The 25,306-nt window shown below is 35.6% G+C and overlaps 1 protein-coding gene across 4 annotated transcripts in view; it reads left to right on the top strand.

The window, feature by feature from the left end:
- UBR3 (ubiquitin protein ligase E3 component n-recognin 3) overlaps window positions 1-25,306 on the top strand; it is a 240,156-nt gene that overhangs the window by 202,316 nt on the left and 12,534 nt on the right. For all 4 annotated transcript variants that reach the window (XM_030327918.1, XM_030327919.1, XM_030327920.1 and 1 more), the window contains 3 exons: window positions 7,798-7,922; window positions 13,071-13,178; window positions 13,299-13,424. In XM_030327918.1, the coding sequence (XP_030183778.1) occupies window positions 7,798-7,922; window positions 13,071-13,178; window positions 13,299-13,424 (359 nt within the window). The remainder of the gene's footprint in view (window positions 1-7,797; window positions 7,923-13,070; window positions 13,179-13,298; window positions 13,425-25,306) is intronic.

Raw genomic sequence — 25,306 nt, forward strand, 5'->3', positions numbered from 1 at the left:
AATTTGTGATTTAAGAGTTCAAAAGTAGGAATCCATGAATCTCCTAAAATGATATAGGAAATTTTTATATGTACATGTGCATTTTTTTTCTGAGAAGCTCCATAGCCCTTAACAAGGTTTACAAAAGGATCTTCACCCCTAAAAATGAGTTAGCTATAAATTCTCCTGAGGACTCCTGGTTATATGCAGTAATAAGGAATAATAAATAAGGAAGTTGCTTTTGTGCAGTTGGAGAATCAGAAGTAGATTATAGTGGGATGAGAAATGACAGGGCAATGAGGAAACAGCAGAGAGAACATCAAGAACGAATGTGGGGAGAGAGCAGAAGGTATGTGTGGATATATCAAAGGAGCTATATTTTGTTTGTGTTTAAGGTAGGAGAGTTTTGAGCATGTTTAAATTTTTGCCATTTCTCCATTAATAACTGTCAGTGGTACTTTTACCTTAAGTGTTACTCTCTCCTGGAAGCCTTTCTCTTAAATATGCGTTTTTCCCTTTCCCATAATATCTTGTCTATAGTTCTGTTTTGACAGTTGTCTCATGAAAATAATGGTAGATTTTCTTTAAATCCCCTGCTCTAAACTATCAATTCCTCTAGGATTTGCATCATTATACCTGTATCCCTAGTGCCTACCTGCTACCTAATATGCCCAGTAAATGTTTGTGGACTGGATATGTTAAATATCCAGTTGTCTTATTTTCTGGTAAATTGCTTATTTTCTATTTTGAAATTCAAGAAAGCTATTGCTTTGGTTTGAATCTTTATGTCTTATATTATGGTCTTTTCTATATAATGTTCTTTGAGAATGTTGGCAGTTTAGTAGACCCAAACCACAATTGCCCTGAAGTATACCCAAGGGAGCAGCTTTAACTACCTCATTAGTTGTTAGATGGACTCGGGATCTTTTCTCGGTGCTGTTGAGTAATGCAAAGAAAGTCTTACTAAACTATTTGGGTTCTTCACTCATCAAAGAGAAAATAGAGTTGAGCGTATCACACAAAACACATCACAAGTTGATTTTTGTTGGAGACTAGACTTTTTGAAGAAAGAACATGTGTACTTAGAAGCTCAGATCATGAAAGAGAAGATTGAGAAGATTTGATGTTTATATGGATATGTGCAAAGTGCTTTACTGAAGTAGTGCAATGGTATATGTCTTTATAAAAGTTTTTCATGGTAATTTTAAGAAAACAATAAAATGTCTGATATAGTCGTTAGATTGTGTCCTGTTTACTTGTATGATTTTCCCCCAAGAGTTTTGTTACTTTACATATATTATACTTTGTCCTAAAAGAAGTTGGAGTATTTTGTGTTACCTTAAAACATTTTATGGGAAAGGAATTTCTGCAGGCATCTGAATCCTGTTTGTTTTAATTATCTCACCTGCACTAAGCATGGTACCTGTAGGCAAGCCACTATCACCCCAGAAGACTGTCGGTTCCTTGGATTACTCTTATAACACCCAGCAAAAATGCCATTACATGAAGAGGGTACTCACTAAATATTTAATTATCTTATTTTTGAAAATTTCTCATTGTGTGTTTATATATTACCCACGGGAGAGAATCTGGTTGAATCAGATTTTATTGGTATCATTAAAGAGTCATGCTGTTGTCTCAGTTATGTCAATACCCTTTGAACTATTTATTCCTTTTTTAGGATTTTTATCTTGCTGAAAATAAGTCAGAAATAAGGCAAAGATTTACACATGTTATCTATTTAAAATGTCTTCATTTCATGAGTTATGATGTTTACAACTTTTTAAAATGATGATTTAAATATAAATAATGAAACTGATGACTTCATGTTCTCAAATAGTCTAATGATGTGGATGTTGCACCTGTCTAGAAGGTCAGAAACTTCAGTTCTCAGACGTTTAGAATAGGAAGTAAGGAATATAATTTTCATTTTTTTTAAGTTTATTTATTTATTTATTTATTTTTATTTTTTTTTAGTTTTTATTTTATTTTATTTTTTTATATATATGAAATTTATTGACAAATTGGTTTCCATACAACACCCAGTGCTCATCCCAAAAGGTGCCCTCCTCAATACCCATCACCCACCCTCCCCTCCCTCCCACCCCCCATCAACCTTCAGTTTGTTCTCAGTTTTTAACAGTCTCTTATATAATTTTCATTTTTGATTCTAAGGAAAAATTCACTTTTTAAAGAGCTATAGGCTAACATTTCTATCATACCAAACTCTGTATCTCATGAAATCAGTTTTTTTAATTATTAAGCAGCCTTCCCAGCACTATGTTCCCCCACCCTTGTTTCCTGTCATGTAGTAGCTCTATAATACTTAAAATCTGTGCCATCATGGGGCGCCCGGGTGGCTCAGTCGGTTTAGCGTCCGACTTCAGCGCAGGTCATGATCTCACAGTCTATGAGTTCGAGCCCTGTGTCAGGCTCTGTGCTGACAGCTCAGAGCCTGGAGCTTGCTTCAGATTCTGTGTCTCCCTCTCTCTCTGCCCCTCCCCTGCTCATGTTCTGTCTCTCTCTGTCTCAAAAATAAATAAAAACACTAAGAAAAAAATTTTTTAAAAATCTGTGCCATCGTTCATGGTCTGTTTGCTTCTAAATGCATTTCAAGTTAAGTATTGGTCTTCCTTTGTTCACATTCAGGTGGTTTGATGGTGGGCTTTTGGTTTTGGTTGTTTTAAAAGCACATTGACTGAGAGTAGATATCCAATTTCCCTCTCCTTTTAAAATGTTGATAATTGGTTTGAAGGGCTTTGTTCTCTGTTGCAGCCTTAGAAGATAACAACCTGGAAACCTAATGTACATGTTATATGAGTGATTCCTTGTTTTCTTCCAAGTCCCTGATAAACATTGACTTCACGTGGCAATCATTTAGTAAATATTTGTTACATATGTTAGTGAATGTGAGAACTTAAGCAAAAGCTGTAACTTTAAACTGCCATTTGAAATACTTGAAAAATGATCACCAAGGCAGATAAAATGACTAAAACTAGGAATTAGTACATTGCTACAAGGAAAAGCTATGATTACTCTTATACTGGCTCTTATTTCCTTAAAATATATGACTTCTTCTTCTTCTTTTTTTTTTTTTTTTTTTGAGTGTTTATTTTGAGAGAGAGAGAGCGCGTGCACATGCACACACAGGGGAAGGGCAGTGAGAGGGAGAGAGAGAATCCCAAACAGGCTCTGTGCTGACAGCCCTGATGCAGGGCTCCATCTCATGAACTGTGAGATCATAACCTGAGTTGAAATTAAGAGTTGGACACTTAAGCAACTGAACCACCAAGGCCTCCCACTTCTTTTTAAACAAACAAAAAATTTGTGTAGTTTACGATGGGAGTAAGTCATATATGAGTGATATTTCTGAGCAATATTAAATGACTTCCTCATTTTGTTGTGCTTAGTAGACAAATTCTATTAATTTTCATCATTCTATTGAAACATTCAATTAAGTCATGAAATAGTCTTTCCTTGACTTTGATGATACCATCCTCTTCTGGTTCTCTTCCTATCTCTTTTTCACTCGTTTTCATGGCTCCTTTTTATTCACCTGCTCTTCTCACCATTTTTGGAGTTGTCTCTTAGTTCCTGTCCCTTTCTCAATTTTGTCTTCTTTCCCATAGTGTCAGTTCACCTGTTCTCTCATGATTCCCAAATCTCTAGCTGCAGTCGACAATTCCTTGGTGAATTCCTTAATTCATTTTCTACTCATCAAGACTAACTCTTTTCCTCTATTTCAGTCGTTCCATTTTAGTCAGTGCTGCTACTGTCTACTCTTTGTTATACAATGAAAGACACCATCATTCTCTACCTCCAAAAGGCTACCAAGTCCTATCATTTTTGTCATCTAAATACTTCTCTAATTTAACTCATTCTGTCCATCATCATCATTCTTCTGTAGTTCAGGTCATCGAATTTCTCAGGTATGGTACTTCTGCTGTCTGTTAATAGGTTGTCTTGCCTCTAGTCTTGGCTTGTTTCAATCCTTTTTTTCTAAAGAAGCAGCAGTGAACATTTTAAAATGCAAATCTGATATTATCATTCTCATGCTTAAAGTGTTTCAGTGGCTTATTACCTAGTCTGTATGCCTGTAGATATCAAACAAGTAACAAATACTAATATATTGGGGCAGCTGGGTAGCTCAGTTGGTTGAGCATCCGACTCTTGATTTTGGCTTAGGTCATGATCGCAGGGTCCTGGGATCCAGCCCTGCATTGGGTTCCGCACTGAGTGTAGAACCTGCTTAAGATGTCTCCCTCTCTCCCTCTGCACCTCTCCCAGCTCGAACTCTCTCTCTAAAAATAAAAAAATGGATAAATAAACCAGATATTTACTGATTGCCGTTGCTAATCACTGTTTTAAGCATTTAGGTATAAACCTTATTTCACTTAATCTCTTTAAGGTAGATGAGATTATTGTCTCCATTAAATAGAATAGGAAATAAAGCAAGTGTATATTACTAACCTGCTTGAGATCTGAAGAGTCAGAATTTAAATCTAGACAATTTGGCTTCATAGCCTAAATTCATTCTTAACAATAATGTTATATACTGACTACTTGTGAAATAGTCTTTGGTTTGATGTAATTGGGAGTAGGAGACTGAGAGGCTAGAGAATGAATGCTTGGCCAAAGAGGACAGTTACTACTCAGTTCCAAATCATTGTTGGCATGTAAAAATGTGGCCCCAGTGTTGTCAGATCTTCCTGTTTTTTTAAGAGTAAGGGGAATTCTTGACTTGTATAAGAAATATCCTATTTTTAAATGTCAGTAACTAAACACTAAATAGGATAGAGGCAAACCAAACCTCTCTGTAGACCACAGATAGCCTGTAGTTCATAACCTTTCATCTTCAGCAATAAAGATTGCTTTCCTAGCCTCATCTATTAAAAATCACTACTTGTATTCTAGTTACACTGGACAGTTTACAGTTCTTGTAAACCTTGGGCTTTTTCTGTGCCCTCAAAAAATGGCTTCATCTATCTGGAATCCCCCTTTCTTTACCTTTCCCTTCCCCCTTGCCTTCTTTATTATGGCTTATTTCTCTTCATTATTCAAGACTTAACTTTCCTCACTGAAATAGAAATCTTTATTATTTTTTTTTCTATGCCTTGCCCTTGAATTAGGTTAGTTCCTCCTCTTATTTTCTCCCAGTATACCATGTGTATGCACGCAGCCCTCTGTTTCTCTCTTCCTCTCTCTCTATCTAAATTGTAAGTTCTTGTTGTCTTTATCCTGGCATATGTTCAGCACCTAGGTGTTAGGACATTTAGGAATCCATTTGGAGCTAGTTTATAAGCACAAAGGAAGAGCACTAATGTACTCACATAACCAAACTGTAGGAGTTAAGGGTAGTCTTGGGAATGACCAGAACCAGAACTTTGGATGCTGGCATCTTAGGTTTCTTGTCTTAATGGATCTGCTTTATTCAGTGTTACTTTAGACAGTCTGCCATAGACTAGGAACATGACCTGTGACACTTCTAGACTCACATTTTTATACCTTCCATTTACCTCCAGTTAGAAAAATCCCACAGCTGGCTCAGCTATAAGTTCCCACCCCGAGTCATCAACATGAGTAAGAGACAAGGCTCGCACGTGTATGCACTCACACATACTCATTTTATCAACGTTTTTTATTTATTTTTTTTTGGGACAGAGAGAGACAGAGCATGAACGGGGGAGGGGCAGAGAGAGAGGGAGACACAGAATCGGAAACAGGCTCCAGGCTCTGAGCCATCAGCCCAGAGCCCGACGCGGGGCTCGAACTCACGGAGTGCGAGATCGTGACCTGGCTGAAGTCGGACGCTTAACCGACTGCGCCACCCAGGCGCCCCCATACTCATTTTAAAATCAGGAAAGATTTTCCTTAGGAAGTGACTTTAAGGTGTCACCTAAGAGTTAGCCAGGCTTTGAGGAAGGAAAGAGTGTTTCAGCTTGTACAGAGACTCAGTAGAAGGATGCTAGATATTTCTTTTAAGAAGATCAGTTTGGGTGCCTGGGTGGCTCAGTCAGTTGAGTGTCCAACTCTTGTTTTCAACTCAGATCATGATCTTCTGGTTTGTAGGATCAGGCCCAGTGTCGGGCTCTGTGCTGACAGAGCAGAGCCTGCCCTCTCCCTCTCTCTCTGACCCTCCCCTGCTTGGTCTCTCTGTCTCTCTCTCTCAAAATAAATACATAAATTAAAAAAAAAAAAAAAGATCAGTCTGGCTGTAAAAAATAAAAATAAAAAAGATTGCAGGGGACTAAGAGGTGATGCACATAAACCACTGTGCAAGAAAGACTTAACATAGAAGACCTGTTAACTTTTGAAAGGCCTGCTTACAAGGTTGGCACTTAACTGGCATCTGGGAACTTTGATTTTGGAAGGATCTCTACCACCCCCACCGTCCACAGAACTGATGGGAGTGGGTCACTATGCCTAAACTGTACAAACAGTGGTTTATGCTGAACACACCTGCTTTCCTCCTGGGAGTCTAAAAACCTAGTTTGTGCTAAGCAAAGGGTGCCTGTGTGAACTTCCCCCAGTAAAAACCTTGGGCATTCAATTTCTTAACAGGCTCTCCTGGTGTCTATATCTCACAGTCTGTCATAACTTATTGCTGGAGGAGTTAAGCATGCCCTGTGCTAGAATACTGGTAAAGAACTCTGGATTTCATCTGGACTACACCCAATGTGCCTTTTGTCTTTGCTGATTTTACTTTATAGCTCTTGCTATAATGAATCATAGGACTGTATGTTGAGTCTTGTGAGCCCTCCTGGTGAATCATCAAGCCTGGAAGTGGTCTTGGGGCACCCTGAACACAACTACTTAGGGCTGGAATTTTGGGCATAGGCAAGAAAGGATGGAAGCCTGGTCTAGGATTTTAGAATTGACTCGAGATATTTTTAAAGTAGAATTGACAGGACTTGGTGATTTTTTTTCATGTGGGGAGAATGAAATAGGAAAGTATCAAGGATATCTACAAGTTTCTGACCCCAGCAACTGACTAAATGGTAGTATCCATTTATTAGGGGAACCGCATAATATAATAGAAGGAATACTGAATCTGCAGTAAAATCATCTATATGGATTCAAGTTCAGACCTGGATGTTTATTAGCTTTGTTATCAGTGGCACATCATTTTGAAACTCAGATGTCCAACTGAGACTTACGAGGATTGAATGAGACATTTGAGGAAATTTTCTAAGTTATTAGCTGTATGTAAATATTACTTGTGATTTTTAAGCTACTATTTATTAAGTACCTAATATATGCCAGAAGCTACCAGGCATTTTATGTATTGTTAATATTGTTTTTGCATTGTTATAGTTTTAAATTGAGTTTTAAAACTCAATTAGAGTGGCTAAAATACTGGGATTTCTTTTTTTTTTTAACTTTAGAAGTTTTGTATTATATATAATATGATACGATATGATATTCCTTATAAGGTTTATATAATACTAGAAGTGGATGAAGTGTTGGTTTAACACTGTTCTCAGACATCATTGTTAAGTACATAATGATCAGGAAGGGGATTTGCCAACATTACACAGCTTGAGTGGCATTAGCACTCTGTTCGTCTAAAACAGAGCACATTTTACGCTGCGCTAAATGCCTCTCATTTACATATTCTGTGGATGAATAAAGGAATTTTGTTTTCATAATTTCAGATCAGGTGGGTAGCAAATATAATATCACCTTATAATTTCATTTTATTAGGTGAAGTGTTGAACAAAAACCAATTACATGTTCAAGGAAAGATGTATTTGTGAAATGATCTTGAGTAAAATGTCTAGATTCCAAAGAAATAATGATCCTCTCTTTCTCTTCTAGACCACTTCACCTGCATTGTGAAGGTGCTTTTCACCCTACTATACACACAAGCTCTTGTGGCACTTTCAGTTAAATGCAATGAGGAAGATAGGTTAGCCTGGAAACACACGGGAGCTCTCAAAAAGGTTAGTGTCTTGTCTGAATTTGTCATTTATAGTTTGGTGAACTCATTTAAGTTGGAGATATGAATGAATGAGGTTAGATGTTTGAAAGGCAAAATGAGTTATTAATAGTATTTCCACTGGAAATGGAGCACCTTCAGGTTAAAGTTAAAAATGTTTCCTTGGATGGTGAAGTCTTCTTCATCTGTCTCTAAACCTTGGCCTTTGCCTCTTCTTATTTGGGCAGTTTTGTTTTGCTTTTGCTTGTAAGCCTTAAACTTAGAGAAGTTATGAAAATTGTACCAACGCAGTGAGTAAGTAATAAAATGTCTGCAGACTTACCTATTTTACTTATTTGTTATCGTTTCTTCTCCCTGCTCCTATTTGCAGTCAGTCCAAAGATGGCTTTTGATGTGTCACCTATAAATTTAAAAATCTTAACCTTTTCTTAATTATGCTTCTTTAAATACTAATTTTTCTATCTTAAAAAATGTAAGTTCTTACAAATTTAAAGTTCTCAAGTTAAAATTACATAAACAATTTTGAAAAATTGTCCAAGTTTAGTTAAATGTAAGTGTTTTCAGTGACTCGAGAACAAATGTGATACTATAGAACCGAAGAACTGACGGAGTGGTTTGGCTTAGAGGTAGGTAAAATAAGAAAACTACTTCAGGGTGTATTTGGGGAAGTTGGTAGGAAAAAATAGTAAGTGTAGTGTTAACTGAACCTCTTGATTGGTTTATAGACTCTTCAAGAGGTTCAAACCTCTTTGAAAGGTTCCAATTATCTACTTAAATCATGGGGCGCCTGGGTGGCTCAATAGGTTAAGTGTCCAGCTCTCAATTTTGGCTCAGATCATGATCTCACAGTTCGTGAGTTCCAGCCCCACATTGGGCTCTGCACTGACAACCTGGAGCCTGCTTAGGATTCTCTCTCTCTCTCTCTCTCTCTCTCTCTCTCTCTCTCTGCCTCTCCCCCACTTGTGCTCTTTCTCCCTCTCTCAAAATAAACATTAAAAAAAAATCACATCTACTTATGTCAAAGGAAAGAAAATCCATGATAAATACATGAAATGTATTCAATGTAATCTTTACTTTTATCACTAGTTTACTCCCAAACCATGATTTGGTGTAAAAAAAAAAAAAAAAAAAATTAATATAGTATCACCACCAAGCTCATAATGTCTTAATTAGGGATATTGGTTGGACACTGGACCTGAATACTAGGCTGAGCTTCTGCCACTAAATAGAGCTATTATTTTTTTGGTCAAGACATAAACTTCCCAAACTTTAGTTTTCTCAAAGGTAATTGAGAGATTTGGAACATATAATTTATAAGAGCTCCTTTATTTCTAAAATTCTCTTATTCTAAATTCTCAAAATGGATATATCTTTTCTCTTAGTGATTTTTCCTCCTTGTTCCTAGTTTGTTCTTGGATAATTTTGCCTTCTGCAATTTTCTTTTCTTTTTTTTTTAATATTCTTACAATTTCTCTGCACTGTAATCTGATATTTGGATTGTTAGTTTTCAAATAAGGTATATTAGGTTTCTATGCTGCTTCATTGTTTACATATGTTTTCTTTAGTAAGCTGTCTAATCATGAAACAGTACACATTCAAAACATTTTCTGATATAATTTGGGTCTAAATCTATTCATCTGATTGTTTACTAAAATGAGACCTAATGACAGAAAATCAGGCAATTGTAAATCTATGATAGAACTAACTTAGGTAACTGTTCTATCAATTTTCTTTCTCAATTTAATAATTGTTAGCTATGTAAAAAAACAGTTAATGAAACATTTAATATAAGGCATATTCTTATCAGAACATAAATTTAGAAGTTTATAGCCATATAAATTGCTTTTAGCAAATAAAAACAATATGATGTTCTCTTGGTTAGTTTGCCACATGTCACTAGCTTTTTCTGTAATAGATCTAAATATTTAGGTACACAGCAGATGGTAAATAATAGCAACAATATTACAAGGAATGAAATACATCATTGTGATTTTTAACTATTCTGCATCATTCATTCTTTATTTCCTTCTTCCTTTCCTTCTTCCTTCTCTCACCCCCACTTCTTTACTTATTTCCTTTCTTCGTTGAGTCTCATGTATTAATTCTATCCCTCTATTTTCTTATCCTCAGGTATTGATAATTCCAATGAAAACAGATTTTTGCCAGCTGTAATCTGGCCTAGGGCAATAAAAATATAGGTACTATGTATGTATTTTTAAAGGGATATTAGAGTTAATTTGATAATAAGGTTTAGTTGTGCTGGAATAATCATTATTATAGTTAGTATAAATTGTGTTCTTTTGGTTACTAAAATTTCTCTTAAAAGACTCTTTACAACAGGATTTCATAATCTGAGGTCCTGTTGTGTTGTGTTGTGTTGTGTTGTGTCGTGTTGTGGTGTTTTGCTGGGGAGTAGGACGATAGCATCCAACATATATCCATAGTGTCTGTCATCCCCAAAATTTGAAGAACTACTGTAATTTAAACAAAGCATCTGCCCAACACATAACTGTTGGATCTCTCAACTCTCAACTCTTGATCTTTCTCTTTAATTAACTGCATACCTTTGCCACCTTTCCCATTGGATTCTTTTGATCTGCTTCTAGGTCTTTCATCCATGGTCTCCTAAGTCCTCTTCTTAAGCTTTACAAGCCTATTTGTAAATTCATATGTTACGTATATAAAAATATGCTTTCTTAAGACATGTATGAAATAAAACTATTTTCTTGTCTAACAATCTGATCAGAAGAATTCTCAATACAAAAGAGTGAATAGTACATTATATTTAACTTTCTGATCTGATATAGTACTTGCCATGTATAAAAAAAAGTTCTTAAAATATATTTGATAATAATGACTTAAAAGCTGATTATCACTCAATAACTCACCTGGATGATCTGAACATCATTTCTTATTATTGGAGGGTATTTTTTTCCATAAGTTAGAAAGTATTTTGACTTGAAATACTCTTCTGTTGCTATGTATTCTGTGTATCTTTTACTGAAGAATATATTGAATTTAGGAAGATTTTAGGCTGAATTGTATATTTCCAGAAACTTTAATATGTGCAAAATCATGGTAATATTTTCTTTTGAGTCTTCTACATTTTGAGTTTAAGTGAACTCTGTTTAAAAACTACTCTGATTAAATTAATTTTTGTGTTTTTTTCAAGTTTTTATTTAAATTCTAGTTAATTAACATATAGGATAATATTGGCTTCAGGATTTAGTGATTCATCACTTACATATAACACCCAGTGCTCATCACAAGTGCTCTCCTTAATACCCATCACCCATTTAAACCCCCATTGGGGGTGGGTCACATGATTTAAAGAGTGCGGTTGTAGAATCAGAACTGTTTTTGTAGTTTAGAATCAGGACATGATAACACTACATGGCTGAATGATATGAAAAAGAAGCAGAGGAGTAATTTAAAGATAATGCAAAAACTGATTGCCAAAAGAGATACATCTAGGCAAGTTCCAAGGTCAAAAATTCCAACAGTACCAAAAGAAATTCTATTAAGTAGGCAGCAGGTATTTATTGCTCAAATTCTTGTTCTGCAAATGGATATATATAAAGTACAAAGCATAGTTCCTGACATTTTGGGATTTACTGTCTAGATGAGGAGAGCATAATAACACAGGGGAAGACTAAGGATCGTCAAATAACAAATTCTAAAGATCGGACTGTTAGTGATTATCAGATGGTCAGGATAAACGTATATATCCCATAGTGTGTACTCAAATCTTACATTTTACTATGTAAAAAGTATAGTTAATGAGTAGAATAAATGACATCATAGCAAACTTATTACTGTAGCCCATTTTATACTTTATTGTATCTTTTTTTAAGAAAAAATTTTTTAACGTTTTTATTTATTTTTGAGACAGAGAGAGACAGAGCATGAACGGGGAAGGGTCAGAGAGAGGGAGACACAGAATCTGAAACAGGCTCCAGGCTCCGAGCTATCAGCACAGAGCCCGACGCGGGGCTCGAACTCACGGACCGCAAGATCATGACCTGAGCCGAAGTCGGCCGCCTAACCGACTGAGCCACCCAGGCGCCCCTATACTTTATTGTATCTTGAAACAACCTCCAGTATCTCAGTGAATATAAAGAGAAACATTTGTATAAAAACTTACTGACATAAATTTGAATTTATAAATAGCCATTATTTTTCCTTTCTTATAAAAATATAGCATCATTAAGCTTAATTTATAAGCTGTTATTTAATGTATCTGGATTTTCTTTATTAAACATATTGTCATGTGGTGCCTGGATGGCTCAGCCTGGGTAGGTGAGTGTCTGACTCTTGATTTCAGCTCAGATCATGATGTCACGGTTGTGGGATTGAGCCCCACGGGTCTCTGCACTCAGTGGAGCCTGCTTGGGATTCTCTCTCTCTCTCTCTTTCCCTCTGCCCCTGCCCTGCTTGCACTCTCTCTCAAAATAAATAAATAAACTTAAAAAACAACAACAACATGGTCCTATTTTATTTTTACATTAATTTTTTTAAAGAAATCCCATTCAAGGAATTTGACAGAAATTGTAAAAGAAAAAGTTTGTGGTCCGTGTTATTTCATGCGTGTATGATTTTACATTATAATGAGTGTATGTATATATGCTGCTTTTGGCCTTTTTCACATTATTATAAACATTTTTTCATTCAGCTCAAATTTGTCATGTCATATTCACTGCTTATAAAATGTTGTATTGAGTTGATATGGAATAATTTAGGTAACTGCTTTACTTTTGTTGGTCATTTCTAGTTTTTCAGTATTGTAGTATTACAGTGAGTGTCTTGGGGGTTTAGTTATTTTTTTTATTTTAGATTATTTCCCTAGGAAGAATTTCCAGGAGTGGAAATTACTGAGTCAAAATATATGGTTTACATATGTTTGTTTACTCATTCATTATATAATTTACGTCTGTCTTTTAAAGAAGTATTGCAATAGTTTTAATCCCATACCCAGTTTCCTTGCGAATCGAGAGGTGTGCTGTGGTACATAGATTTGGAGGACTTGAAGTTTACATGTGTGAAAAATAATGTAGTCATAATTATACCCCTACTTATTAAGAAGTGTTCTTTCCAATGTAATTTTTTTTGTAATTTTCAGTGACTGATGGAACTAATTTTTCATTTATTCCAGAATGCATGTGATGCAGAAAAGTCTTATGAAGTGTTACTGAGCTTTGTGATAAGTGAACTGTCTAAAGGAAAGTTATACCATGAAGAAGGAACTCAGGAATGTGCAATGGTATGCTCTAGGTGTAGAGATTATTTGTTAAAAATTTAGATTTTGTTGCCATTATGAATATAATTTTTAAGCTATATCTATTAGAGAATGAATTGTTTAAATTCTCTTTTTTGACTTTAGGTTAGCCCTATTGCTTGGTCTCCTGAATCCATGGAAAAATACTTACAGGACTTCTGCTTACCTTTCCTCAGAATCACCAGCCTTCTTCAGCACCACCTTTTTGGGGAAGATTTACCTAGCTGCCAGGTATAATTTGGGATAGTATTTATATGCAGGACTGTCATGCAAGTGTATGTTAGTCTAACTCAAAAGGAATAAATATTTAGAACATTTACTATTAATGTTATTTTTTTGTATTTGCTAGCATCCACTCATTTTTATGATATTACTAATATTTGATATTAGAGCACTTTTAGATGAGATCAGTGATAATAAATGCCCAATACTTGAATAGGATCATAGTATTCATATTGATATATTTAGAATTATTTTTATCATATTGATAAATTAATCATTGATCATCATCTGCCTTTCTATCCTTTTAAAAGTTACGTTGATCAGAAAGCTGGTTGTCTGAAGACATGATGGCATTTATATAACTTTAGGACAGGAAAATGCTCAGTTTGTAGCCAGTTAAGTTAAAAATTTGGATATATTAGTGGTTTAGCCTATTTCATAAAACTGTGGGTTGATGTGAGTAGGCAAGAAAGTGACAGAATGGGGAACCACTATGTTTATAGGATTATAATCCTGACATTATCTCCCATCTGTTTCCAGGGAATTTGATATTAATTCCATGGGAATTAAGACATTTATCATATATATGGCCTTTGAAGCCTGTAATATATCAGAATTAAGCAGTTGATTGTTCTTTCTCTCTTAAGTAATTGACCATTGCATTAAATAGTTTGGATTGTTTGGTTTTTTTTTCAAATGATTCAAGATAAACTCTATACATTTGTCTTTGAAACATTCAGAATTTATGGACATTGAATAAATTAAAACTGTTCATCCATTAGATTTTCTTTCATAGGTGTTTTATTTTTAAATTTCAACTTAAAAGTGTTTTCTTCTGGTATACAGTAGTTGTTCCTTATCCATGGGGTATATGTTCTAAGGCTCCTAGTGTATGCCTGAAACTGGGGATAGTGCTGAACCCTATATATATTATGTATTTTTTCTCTGTACATAAATATCTATGATAGAGTTTAATTTATAAATCAGGCATAGTAAGAGATTAACAACTAATAATGAAACAATTATAAGAGTATACTATAATAAAAGTTATGTGAATGCTGTCTCTCTCTTAAAATAACTGTATTCACCCTTCTTGTGATGATGTGAGATGACAAAATACCAACAGGATGAGACGAAGTTAGGTGAATGATGTGTAGGCATTGTGATGTAGTGTTAAGTTACTATTGACCTTCTAACTATATATCAGAAGATGGATCATCTGTTTCTGAACCACAGTTGACGACCAGTAACTGAAGCCACAGAAAACAAAACTGGGATAAGGGGGAACTACTGTCTGAGCATCTTCAAGCATGCAGGAGATTAATTTTTTAAAAATATGCTACTTCATTAATTTTTCTTTCTTCACATTTAAAGGCCATAGGCTGTGGCTCTTTGTATGCTTATTACCTTATGGTTTATTTTATCATTTGTTTTTATTGGAAGTTATTTTTCTCCCATAAGTTGGACATTATCTGGAAGCAGAAGCTCTTGAACTGGGCATTGAAAGTTGGTTGGGGGTTGGGTGTACAGTGATGCCTATAGTAGAGCACCAGGCACATGCTTAGAACAGGGAAGGAATGCATCAGTTAGGAGGCCTGAAGGGAGCAGTGCTACTTAGTGTTAGAAATACATTAAGGGGAAGTTGTAGTGAATCTTGAATTTCACATGAAGAAATTTGGACCATTGAAAGATTTGGGACAAAAATGTGACATGATTCAAATTTTATTTCAGGATGAAATTTCATTCTAATATTAGACAGATTTGAGAGTGTGAGGAATGGGGGGCCTGGGAACAGAAAAGCTAGTTGGGGAATGACATAATAGAAATAGAAGAGGATAGGGAGCAATTAAAGATTACAGAGGTGGAATAGTCAGGATTTGACAGCTAGTTGAACATGTGGGAGTCAAGGGAGAAGAGAGAGTCACACTGTACTTGGGTTTTGGGCCTCTGAGACTTGAACCTTTCTGGTATAGTTAATAGAAGGAGGAAGTATGGAACAAGTCTCTGGGACCTGAGTGAAAGAATTTTGCATATATTCAAGTTGAGGGGTTGGTTGGATATGGATATATTCAACTGAAGTGAGAAAAGTTAGATTACAACTTTAGGTAGAAGTTCTCTTTTTGTTTAGATTTCTGCCATCTGTGTAATCTAACTTTTGTCGATTTCACATTTTTTTCTTTGTGTCACTTTCATTTAATTTTTTTGGTTAGCGATATATTTATTCTCACAAATACTTTTATAATCAATTTGTCAATTTTCTTCCAATAGCCTACAAGATGTTAGATGAGAATTGCTTTGAACATGTAGTTTTAAGACATTGAGCATAGTTTATATGTCCATTCAGGGCTTCTTTTAATTTTCATAGAATTTTTAAGTTGTCATCTTTTTTATGTTTACTTTATTTCTGAGAGAGAGAGAGAGAGAGAGGCGAGAGAGCACAAGTGGGGGAGGGGCAGAGAGAGAGAGAGGGGGACAGAGGATCCGAAACAGGCTCCGTGCTGAAAGGAGTGAGCCTGATGTGAGGCTTGAACTCATAAACTGCAAGATCATGACTTGAGCTGAAGTCAGATGCTCAACCACCTGAGCTACCCAGACACTCCTAAAATTGTCATCTTAAAGTCTGGAACATTCTTCATACAGTGAACCCAAAAGGCTTTATGGTTTTAGTTTCTTTCTAAATGATGTGTTATTTTTGTGACACTCTGATTACTTCTTGCTGGTATAGAATAATACTATTAATTTTGGTGTGTTCTTGTAACTGGTCACTTGCTGAACTCTTACTAATTCGAATAGTTTGCCTATTGATTCTTGTAGGTGCTTTATGTAATTATCATATCATCTGAAAATAATGAGAATGTTGTCTCTTTCCTTCAAATATTTATTTTTCTATTATTGTCTTAATACATGTCTAGTGAGTATTTTGAACAGTGGATGTAACAGGCAGCATCCTTTTTTTTTTTTTGTCTTTTTTTTTTTTTTTTAATTTACATCCAAATTAGCATATAGTGCAACAATGATTTCAGGAGTAGATTCCTTAGTGCCCCTTACCCATTTAGCCCATGCCCCTTCCCACAACCCCTCCAGTAACCCTCAGTTTGTTCTCCATATTTATGAGTCTCTTCTGTTTTGTCCTCCTCCCTGTTTTTATATTATTTTTGTTTCCCTTCCCTTATGTTCATCTGTTTTGTCCCTTAAAGTCCTCATATGAGTGAAGTCCTATGATTTTTGTCTTTCTCTGACTAATTTCATTTAGCATAATACCCTCCAGTTCATCCACGTAGTTTCAAATGGCAAGATTTCGTTCTTTTTGATTGCCGAGTAATACTCCGTTGTATATATATACCACATCTTCTTTATCCATTCATCCATCGATGGACATTTGGGCTCTTTCCATACTTTGGCTATTGTTGATAGTGCTGCTATAAACATGGGGGTGCATGTGTCCCTTCGAAACAGTGCATATGTATCCCTTGGATAAATGCCTGGTAGTGCAATTGCTGGGTCATAGGGTAGTTCTGTTTTTAGTTTTTTGAAGAACCTCCATATTCTTTTCCAGAGTGGCTGCATCAGCTTGCATTCTCACCAACAATGCAAAAGAGATCCTCTTTCTCCGCATCCTCGCCAACATCTGTTATTGCCTGAGTTGTTGTTAGCCATTCTGACAGGTGTGAGGTGGTATCTCATTGTGGTTGTGATTTGTATTTCCCTGGTGATGAGTGATGTTGAGCATTTTTTCATGTGTCAGTTGGCCATCTGGATGTCTTCTTTGGAGAAGTGTCTATTCATGTCTTTAGCCCATTTCTTCCCTGGATTATTTGTTTTTTGGATGTTGAGTTTGATAAGTTCTTTATAGATTTTTGGATACTAACCCTTTATCTGTGTCATTTGCAAACATCTTCTCCCATTCTGTCAGTTGCCTTTTAGTTTTGCTGATTGTTTCCTTCACTGTGCAGAAGCTTTTTATTTTGATGAGGTCCCAGTATTTCATTTTTGCTTTTCTTTCCCTTGCCTCTGGAGATGTGTTGAGTAAGAAGTTGCTGCGGCCAAGGACAAAGAGGTTTTTGCCTGCTTTCTCCTGGAGGATTTTGATGGCTTCCTATCTTACATTTGTGCCTTTCACCCATTTTGAGTTTATTTTTGTGTGTGGTGTAAGAAAGTGGTCCAGGTTCATTCTTCTGCATGTCGCTGTCCAGTTTTCCCAGCACCAGTTGCTGAAGAGACTGTCTTTATTCCATTGGATATTCTTTCCTGCTTTGTAAAAGATTAGTTGGCCGTATGTTTGTGGGTCCATTTCTGGGTTCTCTATTCTGTTCCATTGATCTGAGTGTCTGCTCTTGTGCCAGTACCATACTGTCTTGATGATTACAGCTTTGTAATATAGCTTGAAGTCCGGGATTGTGATGCCTCCTGCTTTGGTTTTCTTTTTCAAGATCGCTTTGGCTATTCGGGGGTCTTTTCTGGTTCTATACAAAGTTTAGGATTATTTGTTCTAGCTCTGTGAAGAATGCTGGTGTTATTTTGACAGGGATTGCATTGAATATGTAGATTGTTTTGGGTAGTATCAACATTTTAACGATATTTGTTCTTCCTATCCAGGAGCATGGAATCTTTTTCCATTTTTTTGTGTCTTCTTCAGTTTCTTTCATAAGCTTTCTGTAGTTTTCAGTGTATGGATTTTTCACCTCTTTGGTTAGATTTATTCCTAGGTGTTTTATGGTTTTTGGTGCAACTGTAAATGGGATCGATTCCTTGATTTCTCTTTCTGTCGCTTCATTGTTGGTGTATGGGAATGCAACCGATTTCTGTGCGTTGATTTTATATCCTGCAACTTTGCTGAATTCATGAACCAATGCTAGCAATTTTTTGGTGGAATCTTTTGGGTTTTCTATATAGAGTATCATGTCATCTGTGAAGAGTGAAAGTTTGACCTCCTTCTGGCTGATTTGGATGCCTTTTATTTCTTTGTGTTGTCTGATTGCAGAGGCTAAGACTTCCAATACTATGTTGAATAACAGTGGTGAGAGTGGACATCCCTGTCTTGTCCCTGACCGTAGGGGGAAAGCTCTTAGTTTTTCCCCACTGAGGATGATATTAGTGTTGGTTCATTCATATATGACTTTTATGATCTTGAGGTATGCTCCTTCTATCCCTACTTTCTTGAGGGTTTTTATCAAGAAAGGAGGCAGCATCCTTTTTTGTACCCTATCCTAAGAGACTTCTTTTAAAGTTTCCTGTGCATTTCTTTTTGTTTGTTTCTTTTTTATTATTATTATAAATGGAATTATTTAAAATTATATTTTCTAGTATGTTGCTAAGATGTAGAAATCCAACTGGATTTTTTAACATTAATCATCTACATTTATCCACCTTGCTAATAAATTCTATGATTATTTGTAATAGACAGTAGACTCTTGAGTTTCACAAGACATTTAAAAAAATTTTTTTAACATTTTGGTAAGCATGGGAATTCATCAAGAATGGTACCTAGTACGTATTCCAGCACAACATTCTGCTCTCCACAGTAATCTTTAGACTTCCTAATTTGGTTAAATGTCTTAACCTAACACTATTTCTACTACCATAAGAGGGCTAATTATAGTAAACTATATGGTTCTCCTATATTTTCTCCTACTTAAATGCAGCCTCTCTTATTTATCCTCTAACTCCGGAATTCTTACAGAGGGACTTCAGGTAATTTTTGAATTCCATAGCATTACCTGTAAAATGTTTGTGTATGTGTATTTTTCTTAGAAGAAAATGGTTATCAGACTCTTCTAGGGGACCTTGATTATCACCACCATCCCAACATTTGAAAATCAGTGCTCTAATATATCTCCTTTAATTCTTTTTTCTCTCTTCTGTCAAACAATAGTTGTGCCATGAATATTTATATTGATAGCTAGCATTTATTGTATACTGACTACATGCTAAGCACTGTTAAGTGCTTTGCGTTTGAATTCATTTAAGTTCCACAACAATTCTGAGATGGCTGTTATAGTCCTCACGTAACAGACAAGTAAACAGGCCCAGAGCTGAATAATCTGCTCAAGACTCACAGCTAGTATTTAAAGCAGCCAGGATTTGAACACAGTCAGTCTGCATGCCAAATCTGAACTATTACCGTCTGAACTGTGCTACTGCTTGCTACACAAAACTTTTTTTGAAGCACTCAGTTTTCTTCTAGTATTCAGTCTATAAAAACTGTTAAAATATTGCATGTTGTACTCTCTTTGAATCTCAATACAATTGTGAATACTTCATCTATAGGTGTCTCTTTTAGTACAATAATAGGATGATCAATTTATTGATAGCTGAATAGACATGGAAATAGCAAAAAAAAAAATTGAAAACATCTGAAGTATCCATCAATGAGAAGCTTGTTAAATAAATTGTGGTTTTTCATACAATGGAATACTCTTCAGAAGAGAATAGAGGGCACCTGGGTGGCTCAGTTGGTTGAGCATCCGACTTCGGCTCAGGTCATGGTCTCGCGGTCCATGAGTTTGAGCCCCATGTCAGGCTCTGTGCTGGCAGCTCAGAGCCTGGAGCCTGCTTCAGATCCTGGTCTCCCTCTCTCTCTCTGCCCTTCTGGCACTCATGCTCTGTCTCTCTCTCTCTCCCGCAAAAAATAAATAAACATTAAAAACAATTTTTTAAAGAAAATAATAGAAAGTTTTCTATGTATTAATATGGAAAAATCTCAAAAATATTTTAAGTAAACAAAGGCAAGATATGCTTATATTAAATTCAGTAGGGGAAAAATAGTGGTTTATATACACACGCACACACACACACACACACACACACACATACACACTCTGGAAAAATACATTAAAAAATTATGGTCAGTTCTGGGGCGCCTAGATGGCTCAGTCGGTTAAGCATCCGACTTCGGCTCAGGTCATGATCTCACGGTTTGTGAGTTCAAGCCCTGCATCGGGCTCTGTGCTGACAGCTCAGAGCCTGGAGCCTGCTTCAGATTCTGTGTCTCCCTCTCTCTCTGCCTCTTGCCTGCTCATGCTCTGTCTCTGTCTCAAAAATAAATAAAACATTTAAAAAAAAATTACCTAGGAGTTCTTACCTAGGAGTTGGGATTGTGAGTTTGAGCTTTGTATCAAAAGGGAACAGAGATGGTTGAAAGTTTTGTTTTTTTTTAATGATATCTTTTCATACTTTCTAGTGTTTAAATATTATAAACATATTCTGCAATAATTATGTTTGCAGAAAAGAAAAATATATATTTTTTGAACAGGTAATGTATTCATAGTTTTCAAAATTCAAAAGTACAGTTTCTTTTTTTAAAAAGTTTTTATTTAAATTCCAGTTAGTTACCATACAGTATAATACTAGTTTCAGATGTACAATATAGTGATTTAAGCGCTATCATACAACACCTGGTGTTCATCACAGAAAGTGCACTCCTTAATCCCCATCGCGTATTTGACCCATCTCCCTACCCACTTCCCCTCTGATAACCATCAATTTGTTCTCTCAAACAATTTTTTTCCCCTTTGCTCGTTTGTTTTGTTTCTTAAAATCCACATGTGAGTGAAATCATACGGCATATGGTATTTGTCTTACTCTGCTTAACTTATTTCGCTTAGCATAATACATTCTAGCTCCATAGATGTCATTGCAAATGGCAAGGTTTCATTCGTTTTGATGGCTGAGTAATACTTCATTGTACATATATACCACATCTTTATCCATTCATCTATCAATGGGCACTTGAGCTGCTTTTATAATTTGGCTGTTGTTGATAATGCTGCTCTAAACATTGGGGGTGCATGTGCCCCTTCAAGTCAGTATTTTTGTATCCTTTGGGGTAAATACCTAGTAGTGCAATTGCTGGGTCATAGGGTAGTTCTGTTTTTAACTTTCTGAGGAGCCTCCATACTGTTTTCCAGAGTGGCTGCACCAGTTTGCATTCCCACCAACAGTGTAAGGGGGCTCCCCTTTTTCCACATCGTTGCTAATATCTGTTGTTTCCTGTGTTGTTAGTTTAAGCCATTCTGACAGGTGTGAGGTGGTATCTCACTGTGGTTTTGATTTGTATTTCTCTGATGATGAGTGATGTTTCATATGTCTGTTAACCATCTGTATGCCTTCTTTGAAAAAGTGTCTGTCCATGTCTTCTGCCCATTTCTTAACTGGATTATTTGTCTTTTGGCTGTTGAGTTTGATAAGTTCTTTATAGATTTTGGATACTAACCCTTTATCAGATAATGTTGTTTGTAAATATCTTCTCCCATTCCATAGATTACTTTTTAGTTTTGTTGATTATTTCCTTCACTGTGCAGAAGGTGTTTTGTCTTGATGAAGTCTCAGTAGTTCATGTTTGCTTTTGTTTCCCTTGCCTCTGGAAACGTGTCTAGTTAGAAGTTGCTACACCTGATGCCTAAGAGGTTACTGCCTGTGTTCTCCTATAGGATTTTGATGGTTTCCTGTCACACATTTAGATCTTTCATCCATTTTGTATTTATTTTTGTGTATGGTATAAGAAAGTGATCCAGTTTCATTCTTCTGCATGTTGCTGTCCAATTTTCCCAACACCACTGGTTGAGGAGACTTTTTTTCCATTTGTTATTCTTTCCTGCTTTGTTGAAGATTAGTTGACCATATAGTTGTGGGTTTATTTCTGGGTTTTCTATTCTGTTCCATTGATTTCTGTGTCTATTTTTGTGCCAGTACCATACTGTTTTGGTGACTACAGCTTTGTAATATAACTTGAAGTCCAGAATTGTGATGCCTCCAGCTTTGCTTTTCCTTTTCAAGATGGGCTTTGGCTATTTAGGGTCCTTAGAGATCATTTCATATTCAATATATGAAGATCTTCCTCATTTTGTTTTACAGATTCAGAATATTTCATTGTATGAGGTACCAGGATTTATTTAATCAGTCCTCCGTTAATAAATATTTGGGTTATTTCTAGTCCTTTGCTCTTTGTAAATGATGCAACAATGAATAATAGTATATGCAAGTTATTTTGCATGTTTTTTTTTATTGTATTTGTAGGATAAATTCTTTGAAGTGATTTGCTGTGGCAGCCCTTACACGCACTTGTAGTTATGATGGTTGTTACCAAACTACCCTTCATTGAAGTTGTACCAATTATGTTGACAGTAATGTATGAGAGTTTCCCTATACTGTACTTGTATCTACTTAGTGTGTTATCACACTGTTTGATTTTTGCCTCTAGATCTTTTGTCTAGGTAAAATATATCTCAGTGTAGTTTTTGTTAGCATTCCTCCTAAGGTTGAGCATGTTCCATATTTAGGAGCCATTTTCTTTTACTCCAATTTACTTGTTATATAGCACTTCTTTTGAAAATAATTAGAGAATGAAAAAATTAAAAAGATAATTTACTGTCTGATCTTGAAAAAAGTATCTCATGACTTTTCTTTGTTTAGAATAATCTGCCACTCTGTTTTGTTTAAGTTGAATGGGAAACTTTTCTTTCATTTTTTATTTCTTTCATAAATTTTTCCTCAGCTGTGATTCTTTCATTTTAGTGAACTGCATTTGGACTCAGTATCTGCTTCATAAAATACAGGCCAAGTAATCATGAAGTAGCCTAGGAATCCCAGGAGAAAAGAAATACATTTATGTAAATCTTTGTTAATTTTTATTGGTTGTTGGATTTCCTGTCACAAAGATGAAAATGTTGCTATTTTTCTACCATTGGTAATTCCCTTTTTCTCAGGTTATTTTTGTGCCTTACATTAGAAATAACTGTCTTCTCTCAATACAGCAGGAAGATAAATCATTTATAAATATATATGCACAAAACAACAAAACTCCAAATTACGTATGCAGAAATTGACAGAATTGAAAGAAAAAACAGACAAATCCACAATTACAACTAGAGATTTCAGGGTTCTTTCTTACTAGTCAATAACAAGTAGACAGATAACCAAATAGTATAAATGTTATCTGAATAATACTATCAATCAACTTGGTGTAATGACATCTATAGAATACTTCACCAAACAATAATAGAATGCATATTTTTTACTAGTGTACATGAAATATTCACCAGAATATACCATATGCCAAGCCATAATGCAAGTATCAATAAATTCAGAAGAACTGAAATCATACAACACATTTCTGCCACACAGGAATTAAATTAGAAATCAATAACAAAAAATATGGAAATCCCCAAATGTGTGGGAATTAAGCAACATACTTTTAACTAACTTACATTAGGTCAGAAATTCCAAGGAAATTAGAAAACAGTTAAACTGAGTGAAAATGAAAACACAGCATAGCAAAAAAGTGGGATGCCGCTAAAGTAGTCCTTGGAGAGATACAGCTTCAAATGCTTATATTTAAAAAGAAGAAAGTTCTAGGGGCACCTAGATAGCTCAGTCAGTTAAATGTCCTAGTCTTGATTTCAGCTCAGATCTCAGGTCATGAGGTCAAGCCCTGCATGGGGCTCTGCACTGATAGCACCAAGCCTGCTTGAGATCCTCTCTCCTTCTGCCTCTGCCCCCGCCCCCACACAAAAAAGTAAGTAAATAAACATTTAAAAAATTGAAGAAACTTCTCAAGTCATTTGTCTAAATTTCTACTTTATGAAGCTTCTAGTTTCAAATTAGACCCCGAGCAATTAAAAGAAAGGAAATTACAAAAATTAGAGCAGAAATCAATGAAGGAGTAATGAAGAGACAGTAGAGAAATTCAGTGAGTCGAAAGTCTCTTTTCTTGTAAAGATCAGTAAAATGGATAAACCTAAAATGTTAGGAGCTCAGCTGAGCTGGGAGAAAGAGAATTGAGCTGCTGGGTGTCAGAGTAGCTGATTAAAGTCAGTCACAAGCCAAAAGTGAGAGAATTAGGTCTTCAGTCACTTACTGTGAAGCAGGAGGCTAAGACCAGAAGAAGTGCCAGTTCCTTCTGTTCCATTTACTCTTATGGAATGAAATGGTACAACAGTGGAGGATCAGGTGTATCAGCACAGATATGGGGATCTGTTGAAGGAGCCCCAAAAGCCCCGAACTAAAAGCTCTGGCAGTGTTATGGACTCTGAGATAGAGAAGGGGTTGGGGAGACAAGGATAAGAGTAGAAGACACTCCTTCTCAAGGCCTCAGATAAAGAAGCCTAGGAATGAAGTTACCAGGGCTGGGAATGTAAATATATGAAAGAGTGTGACAGGATGGGGGTAGGGGGCTGAGAACTTGACTAGAAATTCCTTCAGAGACTGCAGTGCATTTTGGCTGTGTACTGGATCTGATGTAGGGAGGGCAGTTTTCATCCATGAAGCCTGCGAAGTAAAACCTTTATAAATTGCCTATAGTTAGGTCTGAAAAAATCACACGTAGAATTTTAACCAGGAGCCAGACTCCTCACCAGATCGATAAGAAAAAGAAAAGAAGGTACAAATTACCAATATCAGGAATGAAGGAGGAAACATCCCTACAAAACTGTAAGAGAGTATTATGAATAACATTTGCCAATAAATTTGATAATGTAGATTAAATGGACAAATTCCTTGAAAAATAAAACTTACTAAAACTGACTCAAGAAGAAATAGAAAGTCTTAACTAGATCTGTATAAAGTAAGAAAGTTGATTTAGCTATTAAACCTCTATAATTATTATCCTTCCAAAAAAGAAAAGTCAACAACTTTATACCAACAAAGATAACATCATGGTGAATCCTATCAAACATTTAAGGAAGAAATTCCATTGATACATATAAACTCTTTCAGAAAACAGAGGAAGAAGAAACAGTCCAAATTCATTTTAATCGGCCAATCTTACCCTGACACCCAAATCAGGCATCGTGAGAAAACTACAAACCCACATCTTTCATGAACATAAAGCAAAAGCCTTGACAAAATATTAGCAGTAGAAGAGGATAATACATCATGGCCAAGTGGGTTTATTC

This window comes from Lynx canadensis, chromosome C1 (genome assembly GCF_007474595.2).
Source record: "Lynx canadensis isolate LIC74 chromosome C1, mLynCan4.pri.v2, whole genome shotgun sequence".
In the NCBI taxonomy this organism is placed as follows: Eukaryota; Metazoa; Chordata; class Mammalia; order Carnivora; family Felidae; genus Lynx; species Lynx canadensis.